General features: G+C 41.7%; 1 protein-coding gene across 7 annotated transcripts in view; it reads right to left on the reverse strand.

Annotated features, from left to right (window-relative positions):
- Positions 1–21255, reverse strand: part of RIPOR2 (RHO family interacting cell polarization regulator 2) — a 228096-nt gene that overhangs the window by 118702 nt on the left and 88139 nt on the right. For 3 of the 7 annotated variants that reach the window (XM_013977480.3, XM_084967593.1, XM_021098405.2), the window contains exon 1: positions 1925–2043. The exons of the other annotated variants lie outside the window; for them this stretch is intronic. In XM_013977480.3, the coding sequence (XP_013832934.1) occupies positions 1925–1985 (61 nt within the window). In that variant the 5' untranslated portion in view covers positions 1986–2043. Of the gene's footprint in view, positions 1–1924; positions 2044–21255 lie in introns of those variants that run through there. 7 annotated transcript variants of the gene reach the window in all.

The raw sequence follows: 21255 nt of genomic DNA on the forward strand, positions 1-21255 counted from the left end.
ATTAAGTAACCTGTTCAGTCACAGAGAGAATTAAATGGCAAAGCCTAGGCAGTGGAATTCTAGAGACGAAGCGCTTGACTATTACCCCGCATCAAGCTTACTGACAATGAAGGAACTACCTGGACTTTCACATAACTATGACTCTGAAAACTGAATCAAACACATTGGAAATTGGACTTGCAAGGATTCTATTGTTAGAGATTAAGTTAAATGAAATAACCATCTGGAAAGCACAAAGCATATCACTTGCGAAGTACAATGCAAATAATTATGCATCTATTATGAGGCTAATCTGTACAATCTAGTAGGTATTATCATCCTACTTCACCACCTAGGAATTAATTTAGCAATTACTTTGCTTAAGTCACATGGGTAATAAAAGGCAAAATGAGAATTTTAATCTGAATTTTGTCTGACTCCTAACTTGACTCTATATCATGCCTGTTGAGTTTGAAATAATCACTTCAATAATTGTGAATGCTCCGGAGAGAGATCTCACAGGTGCTTCAAGCCTCACTTAACTCTCTTTCAGGGTGGGGCCAGAGGCGGTGCTTATATCCGTCTATAGGTGGCGCTCTTTAGCACTGCAGCCCTTGGTGAAAGGGAGAAATCCCTTTGGGGGAAAGAAATGTGGCCTGGTGTTTTGGAGGCTGGGTAATGAGCAGATTGTCCAATTTAGGCTTATTTTCCTAGTTGTAAATATTTTTTAATTCCTGAAGGGAATAATTACCTAAGTATGTATACACAGAGAAAACATCTTTAAGTAGAAGTGAAGGCTGAGGAATGGGGCTGAAGATCAAATGTCAAGTGATTTAAATACCTGTCATCCAAGCAAAGCAACAGCTTGAGAATATGGCAAACAGCAAGGAAGCTCAGGGAGATATTCTTTAAGATGGTTTGAATTCAGATAAAAACCCAAATTACGGTTTTAAGTATTCCTGAGGCTACAACAAAGTCATGGAAAGACAGATTTCAAGACATTCACAGTGGTTGCATCTCAGGTGATTAGATTACGAGTGATTCGTATTATTCTATACTCCTTCACTTGTCTTCAGTGAACTTGTATTATTTGGGTAATCACAAAAAAAGTTTACTACTGCTTCTTCAATAACTTACTTGAGAGAGTTTTTTAAAAAAACTACCAGATACGGTTCTTGTGTGAAGAAAAAAAAAAAAAACACCCAAATTTATGAGGTCCCTGAGCCCAGATTACCATTTATTTAGACAGTTCCAAATACTTGAAAAGCTCTTGCCTGCAGCCCAATCTCATAGGCAGCATTTGAACAAGACATCTGTAGACCCCAAGAGTAGTCATTTCACATTGCAACCCGTGCAGGTAAATCCCACTCCACAGGACTACTTGTTAAAATTTAAATGATACCAGTGGGTGTCGGGAAGCTAGTATAGCTGCTGCCTCCTAGCCTGAAAAAAGAGGAAAGGAGAAAGGGAACCAAGAGCTGGGGTGCCAGGTAAGTCCAAGAAAGAGGCAAAGGGAGAGAAAAGAGGGGGTGCAGGTAGTGCAGATCAAAGCAATATGGCACCATGGAGAACCACCCCTGGCCCATTTGTCCAACTGCCCCCTACAGTCCTGCTGTGTACTGAGCACAGAGCAACTTTCCTTCCCTTAAGGTGTCAAACGGGAGCACACAGAAGAGAGACAAGGGGACAATTTAGTACTGTTTTCTACCTTAAACTAAATCTTCAGTCATGACTTAAAAAGTATTTGGAGGAACCATTAAGCTCTCCTGCTACCTGGCTTTGCCTTGTACTCCTTGGGTGCTTAGATTGACATGTGCAACCACCATCCCATGCAGGGTGTTTTCAAAGTCCTCAAGTCCCTTACCCAAGCCAGGCCAAAGTTTCCAATAGTGCCAAAGCTATGCACAGTAAACCAGAAACGCTCCTGCCAGAAAGACGTGTTTACCTTCACCAAAAACATCATCCTCTTCATCCATCAGGAACTCCTCAGGGTCCAGATCCTGCATCTTGGGGACAGCAGTCAGCGAGCGCAGCCGATCGCAGCCCAGGCAGCCCCACAGCCCCGGCAGCCCCAGCAGCCACACCGCCCCCGGAGGCTGTTTCCTTTCCCCCGGGGTTGCCTAAGCGCCCGAGAGGGCAGCTTCCGCCTCTGCCCTCGAGAAAGCAGCTTCATTCATATGAATAGGCTTCCTGAGCCTTTTGAGGAGTGCATTCCAGGTGGGGTAATTTTCGCCGCTGAGAAGCAATGTTTTTCGGAAGGGGGCTGCCAATCTGGTTGGATCTGAGCACAGGTATCGGTCTGAGTGCAGTGAATTCTATTACAGACCAACAACTTTCATATTTTCTTAAAAGAGAAAACCTTCCTACTTATGAATTTAAACAGAGTGGATAGTGGTGAAAGAGAGGGGGGGTCACATTTCTCCTATCTTGGTTTTGCTTCAATGACAATTTATCTGAAAGGAAAGCAAGTCACTATGGTAGACCCGGGCAGGCATGTGGAGGGACAGAGCTTTTCTTTCACTCAGTAGTAGTTGCATTTTTCTTTTTTGCAGACGCCTGCATTTGAGGATTAGAAACTTTCCAACACTTAAATCAACCTTAATGCACATCTAGGTTCTTACTGGCTCAATTAATCTATGGTCAATAAGTAGTTCATTTGGGTCAAACAAGCTCCATTTTAATAGGACTAAGGATCCAAAGTTGTCACTGCTATGGCTTGGGTCTCTGATGTGGCCTGGGTTCAATCTCTGGGTAGGGGCGGGGGGTGGGGGGTGGGATGGGAGGAACTTCTGCATGCCCTGGGCAAGACCAAAAAAAAAAGGAAGAAGAAGAAAGAAGAAAGGAGAATATGCTTAGAAGTCTGTTCCTCCTGAGGGGGGAGTAACCACCACTGAGTTGTCACATGAATACCAGTGGTTGGTATCACCATATAGAAACTCCCCAGGTATGCTACGTTCTGTATGGCTGTTCAAACACAAATCTCTGAGTGATATGCAACGTCACTTGGGGTTTCCTAGCTCTCTCACTTGTGTTATAAGACATCTCAGGGGTCAGAAGTTCAGAAAATGCAAACGGAGATGATGGTGGCTTGGGTCTCTGATGTTGGCCTGAAGTATTTATTTCTGGCAACTTTATTTATCAAGTAGGATTTTTTTAAAAAAAGTGTGTGTGTATACATATATGTAAATATATATATGGGAGAATTTTTTAGAGCAGTTTTAGGTTTGCAGCAAATTGAGAGGAGGTAACAGAGATTTGCTTCACGTGCATAAAGCCTCCCCCGTTATCAACACCCCACCAGAGTGGTACGTTTGTTACAACTGTTGAAACTACACTGATGCATCATTATCATCCAGAGTCAAAGGTTTACATTAGTCCAAGCTTTATTCTTGGTGTATATTCCATGGGCTTAGACAAATACATAATGACATGAATTCATCCTTATAATCTCATACAAAGTAGTTTCTCTGCCCTAAAAATCCTTTGTGCTTCCCCTATTTATGCTTCCTTCCTGCAATCCATGGCAACCCCTGGTCTTTTTACTGTCTCCATAGTTTTGCTTGTTCCAGAAATGTCATAGTTGGGATCATATAGAATATAGACTTTTCAGACTGGCTTTTTTTCACTTGGTAATATGCATGTAAGTTTCCTCCCTGTCTTTTCATAGCTTAATGGAGTGACTACACATGACCTGGGTCACCACGCATCCCTGTGGCTTTTGGAGATTTGCACCAGCACCATATCCTCCCACTTCAGAACCACCGGGTTACCGTATTAACCCTAGGGTCCCCAGCCATTCCACTTTGGCAAGTTAGCGTAATCTTTCTAGGCCTATTTGCTTATGGTTAAATGGAGAAAATAAAATTTCTTCTTATAGATTTAATTATCTGTTCTCCCCCCCAAGTCCTAATCCCTAGGACCTTAGAACATGGCCTTATTTAGAAACAGGATAATTGCGGATGTAAATCGTTAACATAAAGGCCACACTTGAATAAGCTGAGCCCCTCTAAATCCAACTGTCCTTATAAAAAAGGGAGATTTGGACAAAGAAATGCACACAGGGAGAACACTGTGTGAGGGTGAAGGCAGAGATCTAAAAACCAAGGAATGCCAGAGATTGCCAACAAACCACCAGAAGCTATGGAAGACAGTCTCCCTCACCTCCCTCCGAAGGAACCAACCCTGCTGACTCTTCAATCTCAGACTCTAACCTCCAAAACTGCGAAACAATGCATTTCAGTTATTTCAGCCACCAGCTTGGGATGCTTTGTTTAATAGCAGCCCTAGCAAGCTAATGCACTTCCTTATTTGGCTTGTTTGGAGGATTACATAGGATAATTCATGTCAGAGAAGTGACATAGCACACAGCACACCACACATGCCCAGATGTAATTATTCAACTTAAATCTCTTCCAGGGCAGCTTAGGGCCATTTCTCTGGCTGAAGCATCAATGAGACTGGAGAGTGAGTAGCCACCACGCTCGGTACAAAATCTCAACACTTGGTACATTCCCTTCAGTCTTCTCTTCTCTGATTTAGGTATTAAAAAAGCTAACAATCTCGAAGTACAAGTCACAGATGCCACAGAGAATGCCTTGAGAGCAGAGAATATGGAAAACACGTTCCTTGCTCCCAAAGTTCACACTCATCTTAGAGAGAGAAGTCATGATGTGTGGGGCTAAGGAGGAAAATGAATGACCTATAGATGCATGCATCCATATGGATACATTTCAAAAACATAATGTTGACTGAGAAAGCCTCGTAAAAAATACAAATAGTCTGAGCTTACTTATATAAATGACAAAAATAGGCAAAATGAAAGAAATATAAATAACAGCTAAACTGACAAAACACAGATTAACAGGAAAAGAGGCATACAAAGTTAATTAACACTTGTATAATGCCTGGGGTTTCAGAGAAAATGAGTGAAAATCCTAAAGAAGTGGTTAGACTTGGGGGTATATACTATTTTAACAGAGAGTGATAATTTATGGAGAATTGATTAGACAAAAGAGGATAGGGAAATTTGGGCTCCTAGGGTGGTGAATTGTGGGAAGGAGACTAGGAAATGTTTGCTAGATGAAGGCTGTTTAATAAATATGTTATGCAGACTCATCTCATCTCTGGTGTTAAAAGTGGGCTTCAGTTGATGAAGAGTCACTTTCCTTTTCCTGGTATGGGAGAGGGGAACACCTGTACAAAGGGAAATATATGCTCTGTTATTAGGCAAAAAGGAAGAAAGCAGAGCCTTCTCTTATGTCTGCTGTGTCTGAATTGCCTTCAGCGAAAAATAATCTTAATGCCAGTGTGGCATATTAGGGGCTGATATATTCTGATCCTCTTCAAATCCATACTGGAAAAGAAAGACTAAAGCTAGGGAAATTCAGTGCTCAGAGGGGCAAGTCAGTGAGGTGGAGATAAGGGGGTGGAGGTTATAGAGAGTACTTCTGACTGCACAGTGAGAAGTGAGTCTGGAACAATAAAGGACCTTGGTTTTCAGTGACTGAGGTGGACAGCTCCGATAATTGGATTTGAGGAAAAGAACAAAAGTTAGGATGAACCAATATGAACCAACTATTTTAATCAGAGGCTGATTTGCGACAATCTGGGCTAAGTTTAACAACAGAATTCACCAAAGTTGAAAGTCCAGGAACATGGCAAAGCTTTTATACTTTGAGCAGTTGGTACCCACTTTATGCTATAATGGGTGTGCTAATTTCAAGGACATACAAGGCCTAGTCCTCACTGTGAGGAAATTTACTTGCCCATTCCTGTGTCCGTCCATCCATCCATCCATCCATCTATCCATCCATCCATCTATCCATCCATCCATCCATCCATTTGAAAAATAATAATGAATGCCTGCTATATTTCAGGCACAGTGGGAAACATTTAAGTAAATGTATAAATGACATTTATACATGAGCATGTGTTTCATTGAATGTATGAACATCAACATGGTGATATTATTTTGTGGTATTAGGATTTAAATTATAATGACTGGCTATTTATGTATTTGGCCATGCCTGCAGCATGTAGAACTTCCTGGGCCAGACATCAAACCTGAGCCACAGAAGTGACAATGCCAGATCCCTAACCCACTAGGCCGCCAGGGAATTCCAGGCTATTTATTAATTTTAAACATTTCTGCATGGTTTGCTGTTTGGAAAAAAAATTACCATCTGTGAAATTACCATCTTCTTCTTTAGAGGAAGAGTCATACTGATGGGAAAATGTCATCATCCAATGTGGGCTTTCATTTCAATAGGGGATGAACTTTACCATTTTCTCTCTGTACCCACTTTTGGAGAACTTCCCACTCCCTCCCAAAAGTGTTTCTAAATACTTAAATTTCAATACAAAAAGTTAAGAGCAGAGAGAAGAACCTGAAATAATGAAGGCTATTAGAAACAGAAAGGAGAACAAAATTAGGGGAGAGGAATTGAAACTGTGAGGAGAGTTTGGAATCAAAAAAGAAAAAGAAGGTGAAAATACCACAGAGCCAGAAATAATCTTATCTTTGGGTAACTTTGCTTCTAAGAATGCACATGAAATGTGTCTAACTGCAGAAAGCTATGGATAAGGAGCTGGGACTAAAGGAACATGACTTTAATGGTGTTCTTATTTTCATGTTGAAAGCAGACACCCACCTCATGGGATGAGAACTCTCCCAGAGGCTTTGGAAGTCTTCTAGCTCACTTTCCTCAGTTTTAGGGTCCTCTCTCAGGTGTAGGAGCCACACTCAAGGTCACTTACTACAGGTGCTGGGGAAGCCGGAAGGATAAGCCGACCAAAGCCCTGGGTGGTCCTCTTCAATAGGACTAAGGATAATAGGGTAGCTGACTAGTTAACAAAACTGCTCACTTCACTCTGGAAGGAGGAAGAAGAGGCCAGCAAAATGGTCTGGCAAGAGTCACATTGGGTAGATTTGCAAGAGCATAACCTTGGGCTAAGGGTATGATTTCTGGGAGTGGTCAACCTATAATTAGTGACTTTTTAAATGGATTAAAATGTCCTTTATGTCTGTGAGAGATTTGGGACAAATTTTAGGGAGAATTACAACCCTTCCTCCCACACCGTGACTCTAGACCCAAGAGGACACCTCTGTCCACAGAAAAGAGGTCAAATGAGAAGGAATGACTTTCTCAACTTTGAAAGTAAGGCATACCTCTCACCTTCTTAGGTCTCACAATGGGAGGTTGTTTTATGGTATATAAACTACTGCTGAGCCAGGGAAAAATATGAAATATTGTTGTTGAAAAAGTGAATGACATTAAATGACTGGTACTGAAATCTTTGGTAAACTGCAGTCTTTCCAATTCTTTGTTTACAAAGATTTGAATGAGGATCTCATTGAGTTGTTACCAATAGACCAGTAAACATAAATTTTGATGATAAATCACTACATGATTTTTAGTGTATGACTGACAAAAAGTTCAAAGAACCAACTGGGATATCAGAGAATATAGAGGAAGGACTAAGGACCTTCCAAAACTCTTTTGTCAAAGCAATAAGAAACACTGGAAAAATGATATAGACTTTTTCAGAACTCTGGAAATTAAACAAAGGCTTGCAGCAACCCAAGGAATATTTATTCAAGGAAAACAAAAAACAACAAAAAAAGAAAAACATCTACGTGTATGGTCATATCACCCTGACTGCCTGATCTCATCTGATCTCAGGAGCCGAGCAGGGTGGGAGAAAAACAACTGGATTTTTATAAGAACAGTGAATTTTGTGGCATTTTAACTTGCCCTGGTTCCACCTCTTCCTCCCCAGCTCTGGAATAACCTTGGAAACCAAGAGCCTACAATCACAGTAAAAACTGAAGACTGGCAGTCATTGGAGTGGTTGGATAAAGGGTTTGGAGCTTCTTCAAAGCCCCATTCCCAGAAAATTATCATGCTTTGAACTGTCTGTTGTTTCCCTGGAAGATCCTACTTACATAGCTGTCTTTCAGAGTTTCCCAGAGTGAACAGGCTTTTCCCTGGGCCTGCTTGCTGAAAACAATCAGAGGCAATTGATGAATAACTAAGCTGCCTAAGTCAGTGATAAGAGTTGAGGGCAAACAGTAGGTGAACTAAAATCATTTTTTTAAATTCTATTTTATTTATTTATTTATTTATTTATTTATTTTAGGGCTGCACCCATGGCATATGGAAATTTTCAGCTAGGGGTCGAATTGGAGCTGCAGCTGTCAGGCTATGCCACAGCCACAGCAATGCCAGATCCTTAACCCATTGAGTGTGGCCAGGGATCAAACTCGCATCTTCATGGATACTAGTCAGGTTCGTTACCACAGAGCCACAATGGGAACTCCACATAATCTTTTTTTGTTTGTTTGTTTTTTGTCCTTTTTTTAGGGCCACACTGGCAGCATATGGAGGTTCCCAGGCTAGGGGTCTAATCAGAGCTGCAGCCACTGGCCTACCTCACAGCCACAGCAACGCCAGATACAAGCCATGTCTGCGACCTACACCACAGCTCACGGCAACACTGGATCCTTAGCAGACTGAGTGAGACCAGGGATTGAACCCGCAACCTCATGGTTCCTAGTCAGATTGGTTTCTGCTGCGCCATGACGTGGACTCCAATATAATCTTAAAAAAAAAAAAAAAAAAAAAAAAAAAAAAAAAAGAGTTGAAGAAAGAGATAACCATCATGGGCTTTGAAAAGCTCTGACATATTCCTAGGAATCCAGAATCCAAACACATGTAGGGCTGTGTGAATGACCAGGGATGTGCACATGCTTAGCAAAGACCTGCAGAGGCAATAAACTCCCACCTCTGTCCAATCTTGAGGTTCTGCAGAAGCAGGAAGTAAATGTTAAGGCAAAGTTATAAAGTGCCTAGCTGAGTGTGGAAGGTATGTCCCAGCTTACATTCAGGGACATACAAAGTCCCTTGGCAAAAGCTAAGACTTGGTGGTTCCAAGCATCTAAAGAAATCTCTGTCTGGAGTTCCCACGTGGCGCAGTGGAAATGAATCCAACTAGGAACCATGAGGTTGCGGGTCCAATCCCTGGCCTCACTCAGTCTGTTAAGGATCCGGTGTTGCCATGAACTGTGGTGTAGGTTGCAGATGTGGCTCGGAGCTGGTGTTCCTGTGGCCGGCCCTGGCTTAGGCTGGTGGCAACAGCTCTGATTGGACCCCTGGCCTGGGAGCCTCCATATGCTACAGGTGTGGCCCTAAAAAAGACAAAAGACAAAAAAAAAAAAAAAAAAGAAATCTCTGTCCAACATCAGCTGACTGCTAAGTAACTAAGCAGAGATTTCAGTGGCCACACATAAAGAATACAGACTTTACAGAACTAGTTCAGAAAAATCACTAAATAACAATAAAAGAGAGGGGAGGAGCATCTAATTTTCAGAGTTCCCAAGTAATATTAATTAAATTGTCCAGTTTTCAAAAAAAAGATTGAGACATGCAAAGAAATAAGAAAGTATGGCTTATACATACAAAACAAAACACAAAACCAATCCATAGAAATTCTTCCTGAAGACGTCCAGATGTTGGACTCACTAGGACAAAGCGAAATCATACATTTTAAATGTGCTCAAAAAACTAAAAGAAACTAACTACAAGAGGAATGTCTCAGAGTTTCCTGCTGGTCTAGTGGTGAAGGACTCTAGCGTTGTCACTGCTATGGCTTGGGTCGCTGCTGTGGCATGGGTTGGATCCCTGGCCCTGGGCATGGCCAAAAAAACCCAAACAGACTGTCTCAACAATGGAGAACATCAACAAGAAGATAGAAATTATCTGACTGAAACAAAAGTGCTAACTCAAAAAGATAAATGCAGCCCCAAGTTCATTGCAGTATTATTTATAACAGTCAAGATAGGGAAACCACCTCAGTGCAGATCAAAGGATCAATGGATAAAGAAGATGTGGTATAAATACTTGCACAATGGAGTTCTGCTCAGCCATAAAAAAAGAATGAAATCTTGTCCCTTGTGACAACATAGATGAACCTAGAGGATATTATGCTAAGTGAAATAAGTCCGACAGAGAAAGACGATTACTCTTATTCTTTCAATTACTCTTAGATGTGGAATCTAAAAAACAAAACAAATGAAAAAATAAAATAAAACAGAAACAGACGCATAAATACAGAGAATAAATTGGTAATTGCCAGAGGTGGGCAACTGGACTGGGGGGATGGGCAAAAGAGGTGAAAGAGATTAAGAGGAACACACTTCCAGTTATGAAATAAATAAGTCTTGGGGATGGAATATACAGAATAGGGAATATACTCAATAATATCATAGTAACTTTAAATGGTAACAGATGGTACGTAGGCTTATCGTTTATCATTTCATAATGTATATAAATGTTAAATTCATGCCCCTCTGGTCCATGCTGATTTAACCTCAGATGAGAGATGAAAAAAAAAAGATTGGTTTCACCTCCACACAGCCATGTCAATGCCCCTTACTTAGCTCTTCAAAATAAGAGCATTTGTTTTCTTCTCCTAGAACTATAACGGGTGTGATAACAGGTTGAAAACTGCCACCCATCCTCTTTGAGACCACAAGCAGAGCTGAACCAGTGAACCCAGACTTATAAACAAGGGCGTGGACCAGAGGACGTGATGAGGTTGGGTGAGGAGAAATAAAGCCAGAAGAATAAAGCACAGCAGCTTCAGGTGAGAGGGGAGCAGAAAACAGCCAGCCCTCCCCCAGCGCAAGAATCAAAAAACAATTCAAGCCTCATGAAACTCTCACGGAGGGGCAAGGTTTTGAAAGTCTTTTCCACAGCAGGTTTTAGAGACTTCTTCCAATACCCTGAGGGACCCAAGAACTGTTCCCGAATCCTTAAAAGCTCAGCCCCAAGGTGGAGGGTCTAGGGGAGACAAGGGGCAGCAGATTTGCTCTGAGAGCAGAGGCTCAGTGCTCCGCAGGTTCCCTAGGCTCAGGTTTTGGGAAATGGTTCAGGTGGGCCAGCTTTCTGGGCGTTCCATCAGCAAAGAGGTAGCAAATTTGGGAAGTTGCCGTTGCGGTACTGAGCCTGACTAGTATCGCTTAGTGGATTAAGGATCTGGCATTGCTTGTGAGCTGTGGTGTAGGTCACAGACCTGGCTTGGATCTGGTGTTGCTGTGGCTGTGGTGTAGGCTGGCAGCTGTAGCTCCAATTCAACTCGGGAACTTACATATGCCTGGGAACTTACATATGCCTGGGAACTTACATATGCAGCGGATCTAGCCCTAAAAAAAAAAAAGAAGGAGCAAATTTGGAGAAAATAGGTCAGGGTTAAATGAAGCTGAGTGAGTGGGCTTCTCCCAGAGTGGATGTGGCAGAAACCAAAGGCAGTATAAACATCAACTTTCCATCTGCTAATACCATGGAAACCTGGGTAGTGATGGGGAAGGGCTTCCTTCTCTACCTACCTTGAGGGGGAAGAGAGGCTCCCAGCGGTCAGAAGTGGGTTAGCAAGACTCAGTACAGGTCTCCTTTGCCCTAGGGAAAGTCTCCCGGGGTGGTGGACACCAGCCCACCCCGCCCCGTGGAAGGGAGAGCCGCTGGGGAATTGTCAGAATGCTGGGGGAGATATTTTCTGATAAAATTTCATTCAAAGTTTTAATCAAGTACAAAGTACAAAAAAAAAAAAAAAAAGAGGTGGGGTCAAGGAGTGGGTGTGGCAGGACGGTGGAGGGAGCAGGGAAGGGAAGGAGGGAGCCTTTCTACTCTCTTTACACACTTCTCCACCTAGATGTGACCTAGTGTCAAAACCGGCACATGTAACCAGCTGCCAGTTTCATCCACGTGGCTCGGTGGTTATTTATGGAATCATACATATGTCCCTGGTGGCAGGACAGGACAGGGTCCTGAGCAGAGCACCAGATGTTCCTGGAAGAGCTCTTTGTAGTGTTTCCTTCACTGGATGATCTCTAATAAAAGGTTTTTTTTTGTTGTTGTTGTTTTTTTAAGGGCCGCAGGTGCTGTGTATGAAAGTGCCTGGGCTAGGGGTCGACTTGGAGCTGCAGCTGCCAGCCTACACCACAGCCACAGCAACGTGAGATCCAAGCTGCATCTGTGACCTACACCACAGCTCACCGCAACTGCCAGACCCTTAACCCACAGAGCGAGGCTAGGGATCGAACCTGCGTCCTCATGTATACTAATCGGGTTCGTTACCACTGAGCCACAGTGGGAACTCCCTCGAATAAAAGCTTTTTTGCAAAAGTTACAAACTATTATTGATTATAGATACTATCTGATTATAATAATTCTGTTCAGTTCCTGTTTGGACCAGATTACGCTGTGAGGGGGGAAACATAGCAATGTGCACCTTAAAAATGAAGATTCTATATTTTTTCTTCCTCCCTCCTTTCTCTCCCACAATCCTTTCCTCACTCTCAGGAAAATTGGGGCCCTGCCTTAGCGTTTCACACGCCTCGGACCTCATGATCACCTTTATGATGATAATTTTAATACCAGTGAAGGCATATTTCTAAGAAATTTTGGAGTGTCTGCACTTGTTCCTCAGAGTTTCCTAACGAGGTAAGAAAGGGAGTTCAGTGTGACTGTCCTTAGTTTAGTGATGGAGAGAGTAAGGACAAAGAAACATAGGCAGCAGAGCACACGTAAGGCAGCAGAGTTGCTGGAGAGTGTTCAAACACTTTCAAAGAGAAGGTGAGTCAAGACTGTGGAAGCTGTATCTGCAATTTTTCAGGGATAGCTGAACTGCTCCACATACCCAAAAAGAAAATATATTCATTCAAAAGAGCCCTAAGGTGCAGAGAGCTAACAGGCTAAGGGGACAGGGTTGCAGGAGTAAGGTTTGCTGCACTGGGGCCAGTTTCTCCAGTCTCTCATTTTTTTTTTTTTTTTTTTTTTTGGTCTTTTCTAGGATGCACCTGCGGCATATGGAGGTTCCCAGGCTAGGGGTCTAATCAGAGCTGTAGCTGCCAGCCTACACCACAGCCACAGCAACGCAGGATTTGGGCTGCGTCTGCAACCTACACCACAGCTCACGGCAACACTGGATCCGTAACCCACTGAGCAAGGCTAGGGATTGAACCTGCAACCTCTCGTTTCCTAGTCGGGTTCGTTAACCACTGAGCCATGACAGGAGCTCCCAGTCTCTCATTTTCTGTGCCGAATTCTGCCTTGTCAGAACACAGTGCAAATACACAACTGGAAGCTGTAGGATCTAGCTTATTTTTAACTTATTTTTAAGCCAGTCTGTCCTGAGAGACTTGGAGATCCACAGAAGGCAAAGGTTAAGCAAGACCTTCGTATCTTCATTTCAAGCCCGGTGGGAACCAGCATTCCACAGGCATTTTCTAAATGAATGAGTAACGGATTCCCTGAAGTTCCCCAATCTCACTGCAATCAGAGATCTCAGAAGGTTCCTATCAACATGGAAGTGTGGAATGATGCCTAGGCGAGCAGCAGGTGGTCACTGGATTCCGTGCTGTTAGGATGCTGGGAACACAGCTTTGCCCTCAGGTGAACTTTGTCCCACTTCCCACTCTGGGGTGGCAGCACAAACATCCCACAGGTCCTGATGCGGTTTTTATGTTTGGGAGGATTTGTGTCGTCTTCCAGGTACTGTGGACCCCATGCCCTCATGAGAGAGGGACCAATAGGTATTTTCTCATGTGAACTAATTAGCTAATCCATGAGTTTTGCAATTAGACTGAGGTCTTTACATAATGTTATCCCTCAATTACTGGAGGAGACATTTTCCAATTCTGTGGACAAAGATAAGCCTTCCATAAAAGGGTCCCTTCAGAAGTATTTAATAAGGAATTCCAAAGCAAGGTGTTTATGACTATAATAAATGTATCTTCATCCCTTTGCCCCAGGCTTCTGGCTCTACAGTTCTTTTGCCTGGTTCTCCTCCTCTTTTTTTTTTTTTTTTTGTCTTTTTGCCATTTCTTGGGCCGCTCCCGTGGCATATGGAGGTTCCCAGGCTAGGGGTGGAATCGGAGCTGTAGCCACCGGCCTACGCCAGAGCCACAGCAACGTGGGTTCTGAGCCGCGTCTGCCACCTACACCACAGCTCAACGCCGGATCGTTAACCCACTGAGCAAGGGCAGGGACCGAACCCGCAACCTCATGGTTCCTAGTCGGATTCGTTAACCCCTGCACCACGACGGGAACTCCTCCTCTTCTTTTTAACACACTAAAAGAAAACTATGCTCTACAGTTCTTTTGCCTGGTTCTCCTCCTCTTTTTAACACACTAAAAGAAAACTATGTAAAAGACTCAGTGGAAACATTGAAAACTGACATAAGGAACATTTCATGACAGGGAACGTTATGAAGGTTGGGTGAGAAAAAGTTCATACCTCCCTTCTTGCATTTTCTGGATAAGATTTTCACTGGTTCCTAACACACAGATTACTCAGTAGTAATATTTAGTTCCCTTTTCTTTGTACTCACTGGGATAGACGGCACATGTGAACGGAACTTGTGGTAAAAATAACCTTGCCACAAAAGGACTCCACCCCTGCTTACCTTCCGCTGGATCTAGTTGTCAATATGTGGGTGGTAAATGCGGAGTTTCCTGCATTCGGCAGTGTGCATTGCCACACCCCTATCTCCAGAAGAATGAGCTAGAATGCAAAATGGATGCCTCTTTTGAAATGTGATGAAGCAACACTGAATTCAGAAATAGGATGACCACATTTTCTGTACTATATTGCACTCTTTTGCACAATATATAAGAGCACAGCATGAGAAACCTACAAAAAAAGGAAATAGAACAATTGAGGTGGTTGGCTGGGCGGGCTGCAAGGAAAAGAGCAGAATATTAAATGCCCTACCCTGCCAACACCCCCTCGTGGCTGTTACTCCTGCTTTAGGTGCTCTCTCTCTCCCCTCATCCATCCATCCATTCATCCAAATTTATTGGGCACCCTGCCCTTGCAGCCACTGGGAATATCAGTGGGAATATCACTGGGAGTATCAGTGACACACTGGGAAAGGTTGAAGAACTAGTGCCAGGGTGGAGGAGCTGATTTGCAGTGTCTGCTGATTTTTTATAGTGCAAATACTCCCTCTCTGGCTGATTTCAAGCTACCACCATGGGTGGCATCACTGAATGTAAAGTTGCAAAGAGATGCACAGTAGCCCACCTTTATCCAGTGTTTCCACCCCAGGTACAATAGATACCAAAACCTCATGTGTACAGATAAAAGTTACATGTGGTCACTAGGAAGTGATATGTTTTGAGTACTTAGTAATCTGTCAGTATAATTTATTCACTTGTACATTTATATAATTTAAATTTACACAATGGTGATTTTAACAACTGGCTCCCAGCTTTTCTGAAAATTTAAACAATGGGCCCTCGTGAGCAGGGACGAGTTGGCTCCAGCACAACATTGGACAGAGATAAATAATGTGGGCTGTCTGCTCTATGACAATTTTTTGGTCTAGAAAGGAGGAGGTATCTGTATGTAGAAAATTAGGAGTCCTACAGTTGACAGATAGTGCAGTAGGGGAAAGAGCTGAGTATAGAATCACTGGGGAAGTAAAGGAAGACCCCCCCACCCCCGCTGCCCCCAGAACAAAATTACCTTGAGAGGGTGGTGATTTGGACTCAACACTAGCACCTAAGAATACACAGAGCGGGGCTGGTTTGAACTCAGCATGTGGCCCTTCCTTTTTCAATACTACTTTCTCTCTCAACACAGTGACTTCAGACCCAAACGCCCTGGCACAATTGCTATCCTTGGCAGCGTGTTGACTGGACAATAAAACTCTAATTTTGGAGTCTAAGCAGAGATACCCCAGCAGGGCAGGGTGGGTGACTACTGGGGTGAACAGGGACTGCTCAGTTCAACAAGAGGAGTCACACCTGTTGAACTGTGCAGCCCTTGTCTTCAACAGCGACATCTTATGGCAACAAAATGAACAGCCTAAAACGGATTGACATTTTCCAGTTCCCAAGATTTCTAGCAATGATCACAACATTTATGCCCTTTGGAAGGAGAAAGTCCCTGAAATTTTTAGACAGTTTGGTGGCTGGCCAGAACTTAAGGAGTTTCTTCCTAATATGGCATATTTGGCCTTGAGCAAATAATAAAAAAATTGAGTTGTGACCATTTATATTTTCATTTGCAGAGCAGGTCATAGGTGACATAATCTGCCATGCATGCATATATGTGTTTAGAGAAAAACATATTGGCCAAAATGCTATCAAGTGATTCCCTAGAGGTGACAAATTTTAGAGGGAGTATTTACATATTTTCTTGCATAGTTTAATAATTTCATCTTTTTGCAAAACAAACAAACAAACAAAAAAACCACCAGTAAATAATATCTGCCAGTTGTAAACAAAGACAAGGCTAAAAACTAAAAACAGAACCATAATCCCGATAGCTGGAAATAACCATGGTTAGTATTTTGGTGTATGACCTTCTAGACCTTCTGTGCACGATGTATTTCCCTTGTCCCCTCTCACCAGCCTTAGGTTAGTCTGTCTCCATTTCCTGACGTGTGCTTCTCAGCATTGGGGGGCAAGACAGCTAACACTAACCATTAGTTTGTTTTTTCTGTTTTTTTTTTTTTTTTTGTCTTTTGTCCTTTTTAGGGCTGCACCACGGCATATGGAGGTTCCCAGGCTAGGGGTCCAATCGGAGCTGTAGCTGCCGGCCTGCACCAGAGCCACAGCAACACCAGATCCGAGCCGTGTCTGCAACCTACTCCACAGCTCACAGCAATGCCAGATCCTTGACCCACTGATCGAGGCCAGGGATTGAACCCGTGACCTCATGGTTCCTAGTTGGATTTATTTCTGCTGTGCCAAGACAGGAACTCCAGTTTTTTGTTTGTTTGTTTGTTTGTTTTTTTTAAACACAGTAGGCCCTTCACCCAGCTCACACATTTTAAAAAGATTTATCTTTTTATTCCCCACAACTATTTCAAAGCTTAAACCATTCTCTGTAGCTTACTTCCTATTTCAGAGAAAATATGTATCATAACATGTGACTCTTCACTTCCTTCCCTTCTACCTTTAAATCTGTGTTCATTGAGTTGCTGTCATGGCTCACTGGTTAACACACCCAACTAGTATCCATGAAGACGCAGGTCTGACCCCTGTCCTCTGATTGGACGCCTAGCCTGGGAACTTCCATATGCCATAGGTGTGGCCCTAAAAAGAAAAAAAAATCTGTGTTCATTCCTTCTCCCCTTTTGTGTCAGAGGAAAACTTTTTTCCCTGACCAAGGTTCATACTTTTTTTTTTTTTTTTTTTTTGCACCCACAGCATATGGAGGGTCCCAGGCTAGGGATTCAGTCAGAGCTACACCTGCCGGTCAGAGCACAGCAACTAGGGATCTGAGACATGTCTGTGACCTACACCATGGCTCATGGCAAAGCCGGATCCTTAATCCTCTGAGCGAGGCCAGGGATCCAACCCGCAACCTCATTATTCCTAGTCGGATTTGTTTCTGCTGGGTCATGACAGGAACTCCTGTTTTTTGTTTTTTGTTTTAATCATATTTTCTTTCTGGCTTGACAAGTTATCATGACCACATAGAAATATAATAAAACACAAGGGGGTAAATAAAAATCATGTGTAACTCAAATATTAAGAGATAATCACGGGTAATATTGTAAATGTTTTGTTTTTTTTATGCATGACTGTATCTATACATTATATGTGTTTTTCATACAATGGAAATTATTCTGTATACACTCCTTTTCTCTTACAATAGATGATGCGTATTTTTTGCATGACTGCAAATATTCTACAATGAGATTTTTTAAAAAAAATTTAAATGTTAAAAGTATAACATTCTTCTTATTTTATTTTATTTCATTTTATTTTTGTCTTTTTGCCATTTCTAGGGCCGCTCCCGTGGCGTACGGAGGCTCCCAGGCTAGGGGTCGAATCGGAGCTGCAGCCACCGGCCTACGCCAGAGCCACAGCAACGCGGGATCCGAGCCACGTCTGCAACCTACACCACAGCTCACGGCAACGCCGGATTGTCAACCCACTGAGCAAGGCCAGGGATTGAACCCGCAACCTCCTGGTTCCTAGCCGGATTCGCCAACCACTGTGCCACGACAGGAACTCCACATTCTTCTTATTTTAAAAGCAGTGCATGCCCAACCAAAACTACAATAAGGTACCACCACACACTGGTCAGAATGGCCATCTAAATAAATTTTAAAATAATAAATGTTGGGGAGTGTGTGGAGAAAAGGGGACCCTCTTATATTGTTGGTGGAAATGTCAATTGGTGCAGCCACTATGGAAAACACTAAGGCAGTTCCTCAAAAAGCTAAAATAGAGTTGCCAATAATCCAGCAATCCCACTCCTGGGCATATACCCAGATAAAATTATAATTCAAAAAGATACATGCAACCCTATATTCATAGCTATTCATTTACAATAGCTAAGACATGGACCTAAATGCCCATCAACAGATGAATGGATAAGGAAGGTGTAGTATATGTGTGTGTGTGTGTATGTGTATGTATATGTGTGTATATATATATATATATATATATAGGTGTAGTGTGTGTGTGTGTGTGTGTGTGTGTGTGTGTGTGTGTATGATGAAATATTACTCAACCATTAAAAAGAATGAAATGATGCCATTTGCACCAACACAGATGGACCTAGAGATTATCATACTAAGTGGAGTAAGTCATACAAAGAAAATACCATATGATATCACTTATATATGGATCTAAAATATGACACAAATCAACATATCTACAAACACAGACTCAGATATAGAGAACAGACTTCTCTATATAAGGGAGAGGGGGAGTAGGGGAGGGAAGGATTGGGAGTTTGGGATTAGCAGACTACTATATTAACTATTATATATATGATGGATAAACAACAAAGGTCCTACTGTATAGCACAGGGAACTATATTTTGTATCCTGGGATAAACCATAACAGAAAAGAATATGAAAAACTATATATGTGTATAAGTGAGTCACTTTCTGTATAGAAGAAATTAACACAACATTGTAAATCAACCATACTTCAATAAAATCTTTAAAAAAAAGAATGCAGAAGTCAGGCATGCTCATTGTATAACAATTAGAAAATATAGTTAGAAGGAAGAAAAACTAAATACCTATAATCCCACCTCTGAGATGTAACCAGCTGACATAATTTGATATAAATTATTTTATAAAATTAGGTTCATTCACTACAAGGATATATTATACAGCACAGGGAATATAGCCAATATTTTATAATAATTTTAAATGGAGTGTAATCTATAAAAGTATTGAATCACTATATTGTACACTTGAAACTAATATTGTAAATCAACTATACTTCAATTAAATATATATATATAAAACTACAAGAAAAAATTATGTTCCATCAGGCATCATTCTATATGATTTGTGATATATCTCTCTGAATATTATCTCTCTGAATTCTCATAACACATTGTGTATTTGCTATTATGATGATAATCTCCATTTCAAGACCCAGAGAAGCTACGTAACCAGTCCAAAGTTATATAACAGCAAGCAGTAGAACTGGGATTTGGACCGAGGGAGTCTGCCTCCAGAGACTGAATTCTTCACAACTTATCTATAGAGCTCTCAGCTGAAAGAAAACATCTTTCCATGTTAAATATTCCATGATAAATATTAATGCTCTGTGCCATGCTTATAGAAATCTACTGTACCCCAGGGTCAGACAAATATCGAATTTTGGTTTTGCATGGTTCTTTTAAAATTTTCTTTTTTCAACTCATAGTTGCATGTGGAATTACTTTTATGCTGTTGGTATTCTCACTTCAGCTTTTTCCAAATGGTTAACTAGCAATCCAATTTTGTTAACTGAGTAATATATCCCTTCTCCACTAATGTGAACTATCTTTGTTTTTGCTTCTATCTTCTCTTGCTTTCCTTGGAAACCTGTTTTTAGTTAGTTTCTATTATCTCTCCTGGATCTTGAAAATATGAGCTAGCTTTGGTTGGTTAATTGATTGACATACATGTTCTTTCAATGATATTTATAGGAAATGCAAGAATGAATTAAGATTTAAAACATTTCTTTTGAGGCTTGAAGTCTAGAGATGTATACAACACTTAAAAAACAAAACACTTAGGTTGTACTTATAATGTGCCAGGCATTGTTCTTAGTGATTCAGAAATATCTCATTGAATCCTCATAGTAAGGCAACAATGTAGGTACTCTTTTTATTTCCATTTTTCACTTGAAGAAATGAAATACGAAGGGGTTAAGTAACTTGCCTGAAGTGTTTTAGCTGGTAAGTAGGGAGTTGGGAGAAGTTAATAGGCAATTCTCATTTAATGCAATAGATGTTATTTATCATGGAGAAATACAGGGTTCTGTAAAAGTTCTTAGCAAGAACCATGAAGATCAGGGAGAACTTTTGGGAGGTGGGGGTCCAAATGAGACTTAAAGAATGAGAAGGAATAAGTTGGACATAGACCTGGAGAAGGGAACAGTGAGTGGGGAGTTGGCAGAGGAGGTAAAAATATTTAAGCCAGAGAAAACAGCAGTACAAAGTCCTAGAAAAAAGAGAATATTACGTGCTAGAAGCTGAAAGAAACGATGTATGGTTGGGACAGAGGGTGGGGTAGGATGTGTGGGAGGGAAAAAGTCCTTGAGTTGGAAGAGTCAACAGAAGTTCATCATGTTGTGAGTTCCTTTAAGGAATTTTAACTGTAGTCTAAATATCAGAGGAGACATAGAAGGGTTTTAAGCAGGAGAGAGGTTACTCGAGCTGCTGGGCGAGGGATGGAAGGCAAGAGTGTGGGCAGAGTAAACTGTTAGAGGGGCTCTTAGACCAATCCAGGAGGGGAATGATGTTGCCTGTAGAGCAGTAGAAACGGGATGGAAAGAAACCAACAGGCGGATTTAGATGCTCCTTTTGGAAGAGCTTGATTGGACAGGCAAGTGAAAAGAAGGGGAGTCAGTGATTATGACTTCACTTAATCTTAACTGGTAAGTCTCCCATATCACCATCCATGGCTTTGGTTAAAATGTAGATAATAAACTGACCAGGCTTAATAAGCAGAGAAGAAAAGACATCTTGCCTAGAGTCTAATATTCCCATGTGATCCTCCTTCCCTACTCACTTAGCCCTCATTGAGGGGGGTCTTCAAAGTCTATAAATATGGAAAATGTCAAATGCATTATCTCTAGTGGTAGAATTAGGCACAATTAAAAATTTTTTTCCACTTCATTGAGATATATTTCACATACCATAAAATGTACCCATTTAAAGTACTGAGTTCAGGAGTTCCCATTGTGGCTCAGAGGAAACAAATCTGACTAGTATCTATGAGGATGCAGGTTTGATACCTGGCCT

The sequence above is a fragment of the Sus scrofa genome, chromosome 7 (assembly GCF_054392235.1).
Source record: "Sus scrofa isolate SSC_HxYL_T2T_F1_AM1 chromosome 7, Sscrofa_HxYL_maternal_Yorkshire_Landrace_v2.0, whole genome shotgun sequence".
Taxonomy (NCBI): domain Eukaryota; kingdom Metazoa; phylum Chordata; class Mammalia; order Artiodactyla; family Suidae; genus Sus; species Sus scrofa.